Source organism: Toxorhynchites rutilus, chromosome 2, assembly GCF_029784135.1.
Source record: "Toxorhynchites rutilus septentrionalis strain SRP chromosome 2, ASM2978413v1, whole genome shotgun sequence".
Classification (NCBI taxonomy): domain Eukaryota; kingdom Metazoa; phylum Arthropoda; class Insecta; order Diptera; family Culicidae; genus Toxorhynchites; species Toxorhynchites rutilus.
Genome location: NC_073745.1, coordinates 86,043,270 through 86,060,477, shown reverse-complemented (window position 1 = coordinate 86,060,477; position 17,208 = coordinate 86,043,270). Strand labels below are relative to the sequence as shown.

Genomic DNA, 17,208 nt, shown 5'->3' with positions numbered 1-17,208 from the left:
AAATAATCTGGCTAGACCACCGCGCATAACGAAAATCGCGGATAACGCGATAAAAGACTAAAAATAAGGTGCAAGCACGAAATGAAGATATTTCAGCATGAAAACTATGTTAAGTGGTCAGATAATATGAAAGCCATTACCAAAACAAAATAGTAAGTGGCCACCTCTTACTGACAAATTTCGGGAAGCTCTATAAAATTACTATGGAACCCGCTTTCGCGGATAATCCGCACCGTGGATCATCCGTTCGCGGATAATCGAGGTTCCACTGTAACTGTAAAATGTCAAGCGTTATCTAAACGTCTTAACGTCCACGTTTTGATTTACTTACGGCTTCCCCAACACATACTTCAAAACCAAGTAGCCTGGGGACATCGGCATTGCAAATACATGCAAGTTGGAGGCGTTTTCGTTAACACCGAAATATTTTTCCCTAACACTTACTTCTAAACCTGGGAAAATCGTTAGAAAAAGCCTGGGAAAATCGTTATTTCAGATTCTAAAGGCGAATGAATTTTCAGGTCTATAGCAGTGATACTCAACCTTTTTCTGACGTGAGTCACAAACGAGGAGTCGTGGGCTGCACATCATGGCCTGTAGTGTTATTGTTCGCCGCAACAGCCTCTCGAACAGTTCTGTGACCAGAGTTGCCAATAATACTTTTCAAAAAAAACTAGAAGATTGTTCTTAAAAAACAAGAAGAAAACTGGATCCTGTAAAGTCGATTTATTCCAAGAAGATCGGTTTTGATGTATCTAAAATGATTTCTTTCACCCATTTATGTGATTATTTGAGGTGCATGGAGACACGGTTTCTGGTTATAGATTACTGCATTGAACCTGACCTAAATACTTTGTTCTCTTTTTTTCTTAGGCGAATTTTGAAATTTCTGTAGTGTTTATTTTGATCATCTGCATTGTTATCTTTTTCGCACTCACGAAGAATATAAAAAATGTTAAGGGCAAACAATTTTTATTAAAAACTTTTTTTTATCAATTAATGCTAGCGTTCAAAATCATAAGGGCCCAACTGACATTTTGACAGGAACTGAAATTTCAGTATTATTGACTTCAAAACTTCTCTAAACTTAATTACAATTCAATTTTACTTCTCGCCAAATGTTAAGTTTTTATGATTCTGAACGCTAGAATTATATTATTTCAACTTTTTTTGACGTAGGACTACGTCTTTCATTAAGGGTGCCAAATCAGAAAACAGGTCACGTTTTTATGAAATAAAGTTAACGTTAATAACTTTTTTTTGCCGCGAACGGATTTTGGCGATTTACATACTAAACGATTCGGAAATTCCCTAAGATTTGTTTAGTATGCTATACATTAGAATCCCCTGGTTTGTAAATGGTTAAAATTCATGAAAACTTTAAGCGTTTCCATTTTCCCATACATTTGTTCTGTCCATTTGTGTGCTTTCCCGAACAGAGCTATCAATAATGAGCAACTTATCGACGATCAACGGAGGGGAAATCGTAGGATTTAAAGTCTCCGTGAACAAAGGAAAAGTAGAAGAATGAAGGGGAATACTTGCCTAGAGTATAAACAGTGGATATCGCAAAGGCAAACTTTCATTCGGCATCGAACTGTTGAGCAATCCAGTTCATTTTGCTTTCGCTGCGCTTCGATCTAAGATTGGACTCCACCAGTGGTAATCCAACTTGGATATCGTCGTTTGGTTTTTCTGTTCGTTTCCCGCGTTATTCGTATCGTGTGTTTTTCTTTCCGCGTCATAAATTGGACGCTTCGCGTAGTGTGTGAAGAGCAAGAAGTAGAGGAAGGCAGGCTCGAGTCCTGCAAAAAAAAAATGAACGCATTGCCAAGGGCAATAAAATTTCGAGGCAAGCGTCATCTAATGATGTACGCGATGTTGGTGTAGTGAAAAGCGCTCGCACTGAACCGAGCCTTCGCGAGTGTGACACCGCATCGAACAACAGCGAAGTAGGCAATTTCGGTGCGTCGATCGAAAATGTAAACGCCGTTACCCAGGCAGCAACCAAAATCAAGCCCCCGGTGGTGAAGGCGATCGCTCTTGACAAACTCATCAGCGAATTCGCATCGATGGGTGTTACAGCAGAGTACAAGCTGTGTGGAATAATTCAGTCTTTTTCCAAGCGGTTAACATTGTTTGTTTTCCGTCATTATAAGGGCTTCGTTGGTGCCTTTGAGAATGCATCAATGCATTAAACTAACGTTATGGCGAAGCAGGCGTTAAGGTTGTGCGCCTAAAAATTATTTTGGGAAATCCAAGCATCTTGAATGTCTTACTGGAATGTTATAAGTTATTTGAGTTCGCGTGCCAGTCGCAAAACTGCCTTCAACTAGGATTGCATTTGCGCTAATTTTGATCATAATGAAGCATTGTTACTGTTTTCGAGGTTGTTTATATTAACAAAAAGAGTTTATTTCGCTTGTTTAGTCACCAAGAAAGTGAATGTCGTTCTGGAATTTTGTAGGTGATTAGGTTTCGCTTGCCAATAGCAAAACTTCCTCCACTAGGGGTGACAGCTGCGCTTCTCTCGAGCATGAGAAAGTAATGCAACTTTTTTCGAGGCCAGTAATATTAACAGAAGCGTTTCTTTTGAGAATAGCGCAAAATGATGAGAAGTGTATATATTCCTAGTAGTTTCAAGCCACCAATGTATGGCTCTGTATGCATGCTATGGTGAACGCTTTGTTTGGCGCTTGGTTTACGTTGTACGAACGATGCCTAGAGGTGCGATTCCTCTGAGGCAATACTAAATAACATGTAGCATGATATTTGATACTTGCAAGAGTTGTCATTGTTGTTGTTTCCATGCTGTGCCAAAGATATATTGATGTAGTTGTGAGATGTGGAATAATGGTGCTGGTGCAACATGTATATAATCGACTGTAGCCGAGTCTATGTCAATTGCGAAAAAGCCCCCGGAATAGCGTTCGAGGTAAATTTTCAATGAATTGACATGAAATAAATTGCAACATACGATCAGCTAGTGTATTGTTTTGCGAGGGCAAGGATGAATCATCAATCAATTATCGTCAACTGATTCTACAATGAAAAAACCATTTCAGAGATTATTCAACTATGCAGTTGTTTCTAAAATTTCACGGCATTATAGAATAATATCCGAAGGCGACTTATATAAAATAACAGCGTAGTTCTACGTCAACAATGCGGTCGTATCTTGGACACAACCTCCTATAATTTTTTGCACTTCGAAGTGTGTGTCTAACATGGACTACAAAAGCGTGTACGAATACAACGCTTTGGCTCGGTTATTTAAAACTGCATTGGAAGATATGCCTTCACTATTCATTGAGGGGAATAGCATCCAGTATATCGGGGGTAGATGCAGCAGCAAACGCAGTTTCAAGACACTGCGAGTATTTTGCAGCCTTATTCGGGTCCTGTAATCGTCGTAGGATGTACCGTGGGGAGTCTTATGATATTGACGACTGACAGTTTAGAACGCAGTTTGACCGTCACCAGGGATTGGTCTGAATCGAAGTTAGCGCCACGACAGGTCAAAGACATTCGAGAAGTGCCGACCGTTGATCAAAACGTGATCAATTTGTGTTTCTGTTTGCTGAGGTAATCTCCAGGTGGCAATGTTCTTGGAGAAAGTCGATAAGTATCAAGCCGTTTTCGTTGATTCGCAAATGAGCGTTGAACCTACCAATTACCGGTCTCCTCTTGGCCGACCTGAGCGTTCAAATCACCGATGACGATTTTGATGCCGTGTTTTGGGCAGCGATTGTATTCGCGACCTAGCTGCGCGTATAATTCTTCTTTATCGTCATCGCTAGATGGGGGCTGTGAAAGTTAATAATGCTGATGTTGAAGAAGTGGCCTCGCATCCTCAGTATGCACATTCTTTCATTGATTGGCCACCAGCCAATCACTCGTTTCTGCATCTTTCCCATCACAATGAAAGCTGTACCCAGTTCGTGTGTGTAACCGCAGCTCTGATAGATGGTATAACCACCTTGAAACGATCGCAAAATCGAGCATTCTCAGCACACTTCCTGCAGCGCTACGATGTTGAAATTGCGGACTCTCAATATTCCTCCCAATTTGAATACTCGCTAGAAAGTTGAGGGACTTGCTTCTTCACATGGCTTGGTTTATTACAAGAAACGATCGGAACATTCAATAAATACTTCTTTTGTCATTTATCTTGACATGTTACACTGGACCCCTTGTTCAGTTATCCATGCTCGTGGGAAGATTATGGAAGACGGTAAATACTGTCCCGTAACAGACATACAAACAAAATTCAAAATTACCGATTACATTTTTCCCCGTTCTGTGAGCGCTGCATTTTTTTCCGGTTTTTTTTGTAGGAATCCTAAAAATTAAAAATCATTAATCAGAAATCATGTTAACATATTCAATTATATAGCACGCTTCTTCCGGTTTCATCCTTCTTGTATATTTGGATTGAAAAAATCGTTTATCCTTCTAATTTGAAGTTCCATGTTCATATAGTTCGAAAAACCCTTAAACTTGCTATGTACTAAACCACTCTCTTCCGGCCCATACGCATAGGCATTCCAGGAGACGCCAACCTGCTGATCAGTGTAGGAACATACCGACATCTGTCCAATCAGCTGCTGGGCAGTCCACATTTGGCAATTTGATTTCGGCTGGAAATAAAATAAAAAAAGAGATATAAAAAACTCTTTACTCTGTCTTACCCCCTTATCACTTATGATTTTCTGTTTTTGTTCACTTTTCCACTTCTGACAGGTCGTCAATGTTTTAGGGTGGATTACAAATCATAGAATAACATAAATCTGAAATTCAAAAGTTAACAAATTAACCGCATGTGCATCTTACCCCCACTGGGGTAGGACAGATGCAGTTCATATTTCAGAAACTTCAAACTCAAAATATTCCAGGTAACATATTATCGAAGATAGAAACTTACGTTATGACGGATCACAATGAACTAATTCAACCCCTAACTACACTAACCCCGGCATGACCTTTCTTTTACGTTCCACCGCGTTCACAAGGACTCCTCGGCCCAGGCCTTGGTTTTTCATTTTTATTTTTAGTGTTTCACTTTTTATTTATTACACATTGTATCGTCTGGTTTTTCACTGTTGGAATTGCCCCGTTTTGGCGGGTTTTATATTCAGTTGTGTTTCCTTTTTCTTACGTTTGCAGTTGCAGTGTATACAAAAACTGTAATGATAAAAATAGGTTGGTTTTTGTTCTTGACTCCTCGGTACACCTACACATGCTGTTGTATTGTTGTATATCCCACGTTATGCTACATGCTAAATGATTTTCACCACCAATTTTTGCGGGTGAATATGAGCTTTCAATAGTTGCTTCCCCATCATTTGACTACAATTTTTGTTCTCATTTTTTTTTTTCGTTTGAGTTTCAATGTGTGTGAGTTAGTGTATATGAGTGAGTGGGCTTCTCTCATTCTCAATTGTCAAATCTCGTCTTTTTGCTTTGGAGAAAATATTGAATACGTGCGTTATTTTACAAAACAAAAGAGAGGGAGAGAATGGAGGCTCTGCCCTTTCCAATAGATACAGAACAGATACCGATAAACAAAGAAACAGTTTGATTATGATATAAAAGGTGAACTATTTTGATTGTGTATAAAACCTCTAGAATGAATCGGGAAACTGAGTTAAAAGATTTAGATTATCTAAACTTATAACAACAACTAATTGTTATCGTTCCATCATTTTTTCTTCCTATTGCTTCTTTCGCGACATCATTCTCAAATATTAACCTAAGAAATTGGAAAGAAAGCTTTGAACCAACTGATGATTAGCTTACGAAACGAAAAAGAAAAATTAACCAAGTCTATCCCTCAATCTTCACCGAAAGAGATATTGATTCTGACTAATGGAAAATAGAATTTCCCCTTTTCATCTTTGCTAAAAATATACCCTAAACAGTTTTATTCGCTTACATTAATCGTTCGTTTACATACACAGACATGCGTTGCTAAGTTTTTTTTTTATTATTTGTTTTCTTGCCATTGATTCTATTCGCTTTATCGTTTCTTGCTTGTTTCTTTTTTTTCGCACAGTTTGCTTATTGTACACCCTTCTTTTTTAAAAATTTGTCCGCACTTTCATTCACTTTCTCTTTCGCTCTGTCCTCTCTTCTACATCTTTTGGATCCTATCTCAGCATCAACATCATCAAAAAACTGTTCCACATTCGGTGTAGAGTTAAGTTTATCATTATTATCATTACATTTAATATGTATATTAGTTTCATTTGCATGGATTTCGATACCACCATCGACCCAGCTTGGTTTTCAAAAAAAAAAAAAACTGTTTTCTTTGCCTTCATTCTCAATTCGCCTTACACAAAACAACACCTATCAATAGCGGGGTTCGCTGTTTCCATTTACTTTTTTTCTTCTTCTTTCCCTTACATTTTTGGCCTAATCAATCTGCTTTCTTTTTTTCGCTTTTGCTGTTTTCCTCAATTTCATAATTTTGTTATGCTGCTCTTCTTATTCTTCCTCCTCTTCCTCTCTCCGCGTTCTGTTCGCTCACCGTTTTTTTTTTAATTGTAATTATTATTATTAATATTAGTTTTATTTACGATTAGGGGGGTTAAAATTACGCTTTTAATGCCACTTCTATAATAATGTACAGCAACAGTAACTCTTCTTCTGGCGCTTCTCGGAGGTCATGTTCATCTCCCGGACGACGGTGGCGAACACTTCATTGACGTTGATGCGGTCCTTGGCGGAAGCTTCGATGAACGGGCAGTCCCACAGTTCGGCGAGTGCGCTTCCTAAAAGAAGAAAATGAGATGGGTATTTATTGAAGACAGCGTGATTTTAACGTGAACTTCGGAACTGTGCTCGTGAAAAGGTGTTACAGCTGAGTCCTAAATACCATGCGTAAACGAATAACGAAAAAACATATTTTCTTTGGGGTTCCCGAAATTGGTACTTAAAAAATCAATTTTACCTCGGGATTCTAACACGAAAATATGTGGAGTAGTCAAATAGGAAATTTGATTGATTTTTTTTGACGTAGGACAACGTCAGTGATTTCTATATAGGGGGGTCACTCTACGAAAAATGTAACGTTTATTAGGAGTTTTCCAATGCATATTACGCAGAATCGTTCTTACGATATATGTAATAATATATACCATTAGATGGCAAATTTATCCAGCATTTTTTTCGCATGAGACATCAACAGCGGAAATAAAAAAAAATAAGTGAGCAATTTCACAAATAAAAGAGGTATGTTTTGCGAGCGGATGCGAAGGTAAACCATGTATTATGAATTCTTTCTTTCAACTTCGTTCCCATGAATGTTGTATGTAATACAAAATTGCGTGCGATAATCCGTTCTATGTAACAAATTAGCAAGAAGTTAACGTAATCAGATGCAAGATTTCATGCATCACTCAAACTTCATGCAAGATTTCATCAAAGCAACGAGGAAAGTGTCACCCATACAGTATCACGTTCATTAATTAGGAGGAGGCAGCGATTATCCTGCGAAGACTTATTGAGATCGGCATTACATCGCATAACAAAAATGAAATGAAATGAAATATTAGGCTGTCAAAAAAGTCCTGCAGTATTTTTTTTGAATTTTCATTTGTTCATAAAATTAGTTACAATCATCTGTTTTAAGTCAAATATGCGCCGTTTTGTTTGATGACTTGTTCCCAACGAGATGCCAACTTCATAATACCCCTGTTATAGAAGCTCGCTTCCTTATTGGCAAAAAACTCGGATAGCCAATTTTCACAGGCCTCTTTTGTGGCTAACTTCTGACTACCTAGCTCGTTCGCCATGGACAAAAACAGGTGGTGCATGGTGCAAGGTCCGGACTATACGGCGGATGCAAAAGAACCTCCCATCCGAGCTCCCGGAGCTTCTGGCGCGTCACCAAAGAAGTGTGTGACCTGGCGTTGTCCTGATGGAAGACAATGCGGCCTCTGTTTATCAAAGATGGCCTCTTCTTCATGAGTGCTACCTTCAAGCGGTCCAGTTGTTGGCAGTACAGGTCCGAATTGAGCGTTTGGCCATAGGGAAGCAGCTCATAATAGATTATTCCTTGACAATCCCACCAAACAACAGCAGAACCTTCCTGGCCGTTAATGAGGGCTTGGCCACCGTCTGAGCCGCTTTAGCGGGCTTCGACCACGACCATTTGCGCTTCACGTTGTCGTAAGTGACCTACTTTTCATCGCCAGTCACCATCCGCCGGTCGATTTTGTTGCGATTCAGCAACGATTCACATGCGTCGATACGGTCAAAGATGTTTTTTTGCGTAAACGTGTGTGGCACCCATACATCGAGCTTCTTTGTGAATCCAAGCTTCTTCAAATGGTTAATAACGGTTTGATGACTTATCCCCAGCTCTTGGCCGATGCTACGGCTGCTACTATGCCGGTCTTTCTCGGCTAATTCAGCGATTTTGTCGCAATTTTCGACGACAGGCCTTCCGGAGCGTGGCGCCTCTTCGACGACCTCTACACCAGAACGAAAACGTTGAAACCATCGTTGTGCGGTGGAAATGGAAACTGTACCGGGTCCATAAACTGCACAAATTTTATTGGCAGCTTGAGATGCATTTTTGCCTTTGTCATAGTAAAGGGTGTGTCACATCAAATTGCATCACGGAAAAAACGCTGTAGAAATTTAATTTTTAGGAATTATATCTTCAGCTTTCGCTTATAATCAGATAAGAGTGTATAGATCACGTTGGCCATGCTTCACTGTCAATTTTTCGTAAATTTGGAAAAATGTCGTCGAACGAAAAAGAGCGTCGTGAATTAATCCTGTGCACTCATTTCGAGAATCCGGAGTTGTCACATCGGGACATCGGTAAGATGCTGGGAATCGTCCAATCCACGGTCAGCAGAGTACTAAAACGATACTTCGAGAACCTAACCATCGACCGGAAGGTGAAGAACGGCAAAAATGGATGCTCCGTCAGTGAAAAAGATCACAAGCGCGTAGTTAAGCAGTTTAGACGTGATCCGAGAAGTTCGGTCCGGGATGTCGCCAATAAGCTGAATTTGTCAAGTTCATTCGTCCAGCGGACCAAGCAGCGGGAGGGCCTGCGTACATACAAGGTTCAGAAGGCTCCTAACCGCGACGAAAGACAAAACATGGTGGGGAAGACGCGAGACCGGAAGCTGTACACCGAAATGCTGACGAAGCCGCATTGCCTGGTAATGGACGACGAAACCTACGTCAAAGCGGACTTTCGTCAGCTGCCGGGCCTGTTGTTCTTCTCCGCAGAGGACAAATTCAGCGTTCCGGAGGAGATTCGCAAGCAGAAACTATCCAAGTTTGCCAAAAAGTACATGGTGTGGCAAGCGATCTGCTCTTGCGGTAAGTGGAGCGCCCCCTTCGTGATGACCGGCACGGTAAACGGGCAGGTTTACCTGAAGGAGTGCCTACAGAAGCGCTTATTACCACTATTGAAGCAGCACGAGGGCCCGACCATCTTCTGGCCGGATCTCGCTTCGTGCCACCATTCAAAGGACGTGTTGGAGTGGTATGAAGCCAACGGGGTCACCTTCGTGCCAAAGGAAATGAACCCGCCCAACGCGCCGGAGCTTCGCCCAATAGAAAAATATTGGGCGATTATGAAGCAGGCCCTCCGGAAGAACCCAAAAGTTGTCAAATCGGTGGCGGACTTCAAGAGAAAATGGATATCTGTTCAAAAAAAACTACAACCTGACGTTGTACAGAACCTTATGGACGGTGTAAAGAGGAAGGTGCGAGCATACGGGCTTGGGCTCGAAGTATGAATAAAAAGAAAATGCCAAAAGTTGTTTAATAGTTTTTATTTTACTGTCTAAAATTTTCAAAAGGATCGGTCTACTGGGCGAATTTCTACAGCGTTTTTTCCGTGATGCAATTTGATGTGACACACCCTTTAGTACTGTAAAATATGTCGGATTTTCTCTTTATTTTGCTCCATATTTGCGACACTATAACTCACGAACGACTTAACCAAACAAAACACTGTCAAGGACTATATTATAGCGCGCAAAAATACCTTTCCAACAAGCTATAGTATGACTCGATACAATGAATACAACTAGAACTACGCGCTTACAACGACACCTGCGGAAATACCGCAGAACTTTTTTGACAGCCTAATATTAATATTCTTCATCACACATATGCATAATTCTCAATGACTCAATTCCTTCTATGATAGATTGAGCAGTAGAACCAATGCTACTTGATTGTGATAGTCTGCAAACGAACATTATTTCACCGAAAAAGTTACTGCTCCCGATACCTCAGAATAATACTAATAATAAGAATAAGACAATGGAAAGAAATCACAATACAATAGCTATCCATTAAAAATAAAGCAACTTCATGATTTCATGTGTATTTTACCATAAAATATCACGAAATCGTGAGTATTTTCAAATTGTTTTTTCGCTTTTCCCCATAGATTTCATATTCAATATAATCAATGACGATATATTTTTTTTTTGTTTACCGATTCACATATTCACAAATGTGTCCCACTGATATTCATTAATTATTTTCAGTTGGCCATGTGGAACTTCCTGCCAAAATCTTCTTGTCTTTCTTTCTTTCTTTCGTTACAAACCGTTTGAAGGTTATGAGTACATACAACAAACGGCCCTTTTCTGGGTTACTATTCAGAGTTTCAAAAGAGTTAAACTAACAGATTGCTGAACAATGAAAAGAATTACATTTGAAATAACCAAGTATTATGAACAATCACAGTCCTACGTCAAATTTCCGTCCGTGCCCCTAGGCTCAGACCCTTCTACTTTTTTTTAAATGTATTTCACCGTCTCTTTAATCGTGCAGCATCCCGATCTACCATGTCATTTTAATTTTTTAATTTTAATTTTGTTTTGTTGGTATCTCTCGGCTGTATTGACAACTTGCTAGAGTGTAATTTTCGGGTTTTTTTTGTACATACATCTTCAAGTTCACAGTCGACGAGTTCGAATTCGTTCCCAATCATAATCCCATACATTTATTCTGTGAATGTCTATGGTCTCTCTTACCCGTGCCGTTCAATCTCAGGACATTGATGTTGCGAATAGCTGGTATGACAGTTAAACCGGTTCCGAAAAGATGGCATGAGGAAGCCCTCTTTTGCATGTTATTTTCCGATCGATTCGTTACTGTTCACTCGGATGCTAGCTCGTGCTGTATATACTCGAAAATCAGTTTTTTTTTTATCTGTATTATAGTGATTTTCAACTCATTTGGCTGGTTCGTCACTTTTACTTCCATTTTTGGAAGAATGTCGGGAGTGAGAATTGAACTCGTGACCTTCAGCGTGAGAGGCATGGATGTTACCACTACGCCAGATCGCCTCCGGGGGCGAAAATCAGTATCAACTCTGCACGGGGCGCGAGTGTAAAAGATATTTGCAATTTTCATTGAGTTAATGTCCCTCATAAATGAAAACAGAAACAGACTTGAATTTTGGTCTCGCAACAGCCAAAGATAAATCTAAAGTTTTCTTCAAGGCTAAAGCTAAGCTAACATTGACAGATGATCAATCAGAGAGACTCTTCAAAAAGAAATTCATTTCACATTTCAAATTGTCTTTTCATAGACTACAAGAGAGTTAGTTTTGGTCTTCCAATAGTTTCTGATAGTCGGTTATAAAAATATGACGACTGTCGAATTTCCGCCGGTTGCCTATTTTCCATAATTTTTCGTGGCGTATTCTAGGTACTCACGCCTCTCACTCATACTTACAAGTTCGGCCATTTTGAACTGAAATTTTGATTTTTTTTTATTTGGTTTTCATATCATAACCATGAGTTATAAGCAGCCTTCCGTGTTTCACATAAAACACTGCGTACGAGACGAGCAATGTTCACGATGCTCTCGCAGTTTTGTATTTGTACACAGACATGATTTTTTCGTATCTTATGTTTGAAAGTGTGACGCCCAAGCAACGGCAATGTGTAAAAGAGTAAAAGAAGCGAATTAAACACCACACCACCACCACTCAACACACGGTGTTTTGGTGTGTTACATCGAAAACGAAAGGGAAGAATCTATCATGACAATGGGTGCTTCGTCTAAATTTTTGGGCAAATAAAAAACACCTCTTTATCGGTTCTGAACAAAATAAGCGTCAATTGATATCAGAGTTCTTCAAATTGATATCATTATTTAGTCCACGCATCAATTTATAAATTGAATTTATGTAACATCCGCTATTATCAGCGCTATTAGAGCGTGGTGGAGATGTTTAGTTTCGCACATCAAAATGCCAAGAATAGGTGTGAACTTTCCTGAAAACATCAATCTAAAACTATTTTTTGGATATTTATTCATTTATTTGGCCAGCATTTGCATGACGTCGCCCGCTGTGCACTCGGTTCCCCAGGCTTCAATTGGCACCATGCACGGAGAAAACAAATGAGATAAATGATCTTGGTTTGTCCGATTTGGGGTGTTTTCACGCAACTAGTAAATGCAAATTGATTTTTCTTCATATAGATCACATATAATCGATGCGAGTTTGGGTTTGTTGGAAAGCCCCAAGTCTCTAGTTGCTAATACTACCATAAGGCGTTGAAATTATACAAATATTTATGTTTTTTAACGATTTTCCTCAAAGAGGAATTATGATCATGGTTTGACCACCTCTGATTATGGTTTGTCCAAAAAATTGTTCATGGTTTGTCCGTCTTTAGAAATCACCATTTTTGAATGAAAACTTTCAAATTCTCAAGTAGATGTTCCATTTATCATTGCTTGAGTTTACTGTCATCATACTGATCCATTCATAATTTATGCTTTCTTCAGAATATTGCATTTTCTTGAGCATTTTAAAAGTGTTCACCTCAACACACTCAACATAGGGAAACTTTATTTCTGCTATGCGCGAAGAACACAATAAACAAACTGCGGCGCGCCAAGCGGTTGCCATAGAAATCATGTGGACAAACCAACATTATTCAATTGGACAAATCATGATGGGAATTGAGTTCATCAAAATGCGTTAATTTAATGGTTTAGATATGTAAATCTGATACAAATGGTGTGCAAGAATGATGTTTACTTTATTTGTAAGTGTTATAATCCAGAAAAGGTCTGAATAATTGCGAAATAATCATCTGGTGATCGAATAAAAGTAAGCTCGAATGAGGGGCGCATTGACACCTATAGATGGTGTATTTTATTATCCTTTAAAACATGTGATTCCGTAAAAATATACTATAAAACTACTGTAAATCATGAAAAAGACAATTTTATTTATATGTTTTGAAATATTCGAATACCTGATTTGACAAAGGTGTGCTGAATAAGAGCTTTCAAAAAAGTGGACAAACCATGATCATATTTTCGACTGGACAAACCAAAATCATTTACCTTACTCATAGAAAGCTTCTTTCTATTCAGTGAATGTTTTCTTTTCACGGGAAAAGTACATGAATTCATAGCCTCTGAGTTCTCGCAATTTTTGAAGTACGAACTAAATTTCTAGATTTCTAGTTTCTGGTTTCTGAGATAAGTGCTCTACAAAAAAATGTTTCAGGAGAAATTATTTTTTTCCGTGTATGAAAAGAAACGAAACGAAATCAATGAATACTGCGACAATAGGTGGTATGTTTGGACATCTTCTTCTTCATTTATGAACCAGCCTTTGGCTGAAAATCTCTTTAATAAAGAAAGAAAAAAAAAAGAAATCTTCTTCTACTTCTTGAATGGCGTTAACGTTCCCTGTGGAACTTTAGCCGTCTCAACGTATGTATTAACTAGCGTCATTTATTAATACTTAGTTGAGATTTCTTAAGCCAAATAACACGCCTTGAATGTATTCCGAGGGGCAAGCTCTAGAATACGCGTGACCACAGTGCAAGTCGGAGGAAATTTCTCTGACGAAAAATCCCCCGGCCAGAACGGGAATCGAACCCGAACACCCGGCATGATAATGTGAGACGCTAACCACTCGGCCACGGATGCACGGATGTTTGGACTTGATGTGCTTGAATTCATCGTGTTTGTTCATGATGTGAGAAACGCATATTTATGTTTGAGTATCGTTGTTCGTGTTTGGGGTAAACATTGAACACTAGCGAAACGCATGTTCGTGTTCAAACAAAAACATGAAATTTTCACATCGCGTGGACATATGTAAGTGTTTATCGGAAGACTAGTTAGAAGTTTTATGTTCTACTAGTTGACCCGGCGAACTTCGTCTCACCCAAAATTATTTTTTTTATATAAACGAACATTCGCGTTTGTGGGTTCAATCGCAGAACTCGCCATTGATTGATCTTCTAATTGGCCCTTTACAATTTCCTTTTGCTACAATTTTCCTATTACTTCTACCAAAACTCGCCATTATAATATACATTTATTTTCAGACACAATTTTCGCTCAAGATTCTTGATTCACTTGCAAATAACATGTTTTTTTCCGTTACATGGAATACACGCTTGATAAAGTTTCACAATTTTAATCATAACATAACATTGATCTACGGGAAGCGACAAATGCAACAAAATGAAAAAGGCTCATATTGGACCATTCCTTCCTCGAGTTTTCCACTTACCAACACATTTTAATGTTTTGCGATGAAGAACGAAATTACCACATATTTTTAATTTTTTCATTATGGTGCCCATTTTTATTTTAGGGTTGTCAAAAAAAACAAATTTTTCCACATTTTCCCAAAAATGACTTTTTTGAAAATGCATAACTTTTGAACCACCGAACCGATTTAGATGATCGACATATAAAATTGAAGCCAATGAGCTAGCCTTTTATTGAATAATATTGAAATTGAAAAAAAAATTGATTTTACGGTATTCACAAATGCATCAATTTTATATTCACGAACGAACAAGCACAGGAGGATAGAGGTCTCTAACTATAAACCTAAGTTAATACACCTAAGATAAGATGTGACATTTCTTATTTAATGTAATTTCAATTTATTACTGGCAGGCATATACTGTTGTTTTTAGTGTTGGCCGTGGACAAATGTCTATGCTTAAGAATTATTTCTTTCTAAGTATCCTTTTTCCGAAAAAAAAAACATTTTCCAATACCTGCAAAGTAGCAAAATGATGCGAAAAAACAATGGAATCGAGGATTGGGTGGTTATTATTCGGTCCGGCGAAAGAATATTCACATCAGCAATCTTATTAAAATCCTCGTTATACGTACTGATCATTTACTCCAGCCACCATTATCTAAGGTTATTACGGACAAAAAATCAGACAGATTTTCAATAATATTTACTGGATTAATTGATATTTGCCAACATTCACAGATGAGAATGCAAAAACAAATGAAAAATCTTCTGTCTTCCAAATGAACCAAAACGCGCTGCAGAGATTAGATATGTTGGTATTAATTCATCAGAAAAAAAATTCGTTATGACCAAGGTTCGATTCTTCGAACACTCAATTTTCCCGGTTGTTATTTTCCTGTATGAGGCTCAATCGAACGATTTTAGCCCTATATTGCAATGTATGTTCTTTTATAAAAGTAATACATTAGCAAAGTTCACATAATTTTGTATTTTATTGGGTTTTTTAGTTGAAATTAAAAACACGATCCAAACATACTTGCCCAATAAAGTTATACAAAACTGATAGTATCTTGATGGTAAGTGGTAGCTAATATACTAAGCTATCTTTTGATGCAAAAACATTACCATATGGTAGCTTTGCAAAGACATGAAAAATTATCAAAGTTGCTGTTCGATTTTTCGAACGCTTGGCCTAAAATGGGTTAAATATTTTGAACTATTTACGTAGGTTGACGTGAGACTACCGTTGGCTTAGTAATCATTTATTTGTATTGATTAAATTATTGATTGGATAAAACAATTTCGAATTCAATTGAATTCAACATATTTGCTATGTAAATAAAAAATTTGAACAAACGCCATGTAATGAAGGCACCATCAAAACCATTCGATGGCTTGGTTGGGGAAACCGTAAATCGGACCAATGAAAACGGGGCTGTTAGATAGCGCTTGACATTTCACAGTTATTCAGTTGCTTATCTCAGGGAAAATAACGTTTTATTAATTGGGATAGATGCGTAGAAATATTTCCTATCAATTGAGGCAAACATCTTTCCGATCTATTAAGAAATGTTCGAGTTATAAGCATTCGAAATATTTCATTTTTCCTGCATATTCTGTGTTTAGGTTTTCATTTTACTCCCCACATATTTGCATACACGAAAGAAATTCTCTGGGTAAGACTTGAAAACAATTACACGAAAGCATCACGTTTTGTGCATCTTGCTCTAACCGACCATCCTCAAATACACTTTTTTTATACACTTTTTCAAACTTCTTACTCATTCTTTCTGGAGCGAAATTTGGCGTTCGAGCTTACGCCATGTCAGTGCAAGTCGGAAGAAATTCCCTTAGCCAAATAGAATAGAGAAGGTTATGTTCCGAACACGAACGCATAGTTGACGTAGGACTTCGAAGTTTTAAAATTAACTCTTTAGTATAATGTTCTGCTGCTGATCCTGAAAAGGGCCGATGGTTTGCACGATCTGTTCATGCACTCACAAGAATAATACATCAGCTAGCCATATTTCACAATATTTTTCGTTACGCCAGTTTACGAGCGGTACTGAGTGTGCATCGCAAACGACTTTCTTCTTCTTTGTATTATTGAGGTAGATAATTCGCCTCTAACCTTGAAAACGGTAAGTTAGGAGATAAGCATGAAAATCAACATGCCTCCTCTGGCTATTTATTTTACATAACAGCTGGCGCAGTTGGCACATAATTCAGTCAAAGGGGCTTACAAATCTGCTCCACCACCAAAAATTTAAAAAAAAGGCTTGAAACTCCGAAACAGTTCTGCTCTTCAATTTCTTATCAACCAGAACCGCTGTGTGTGATATCAGCATTAAGGAAGATTGTTCACCGCACGCTGACTGTAGCAAGACTGTGTAATACAGAAAGAGATAGGAGAGTCTTAAATTATAGAGGCGTTGAGCTTTCTCAGATCATCCGCCAATACCAAACTGAAAAACCAGAAAACCAGGGTGGTGTGTATTGTTAGCGTAGAAGTAGAAAATTATTGCTGGCGAATTTAAGAAGTAAGTATTCTTTAGTACAAGAGTTATAAAAACATCTGTTCAACTGACTCTTATTACAGAGCAGCAAGGAACATTCAACGCACTCCAGACAAAAACACGCGATGAACCGAAGAAAGAACTCCAACGACAAGAGCAGGA

General features: G+C 38.4%; 1 protein-coding gene across 1 annotated transcript in view; it reads right to left on the bottom strand.

Moving 5' to 3' along the window:
* Positions 1 to 5,025: 5,025 nt before the first annotated feature.
* LOC129770127 (ras-related protein Rap-2a) overlaps positions 5,026 to 17,208 on the bottom strand; it is a 500,200-nt gene continuing 488,017 nt past the window's right edge. Inside the window, exon 5 of the mRNA XM_055772772.1 lies at positions 5,026 to 6,776. Coding sequence (XP_055628747.1) covers positions 6,619 to 6,776 — 158 coding nt within the window. The 3' untranslated portion in view covers positions 5,026 to 6,618. The remainder of the gene's footprint in view (positions 6,777 to 17,208) is intronic.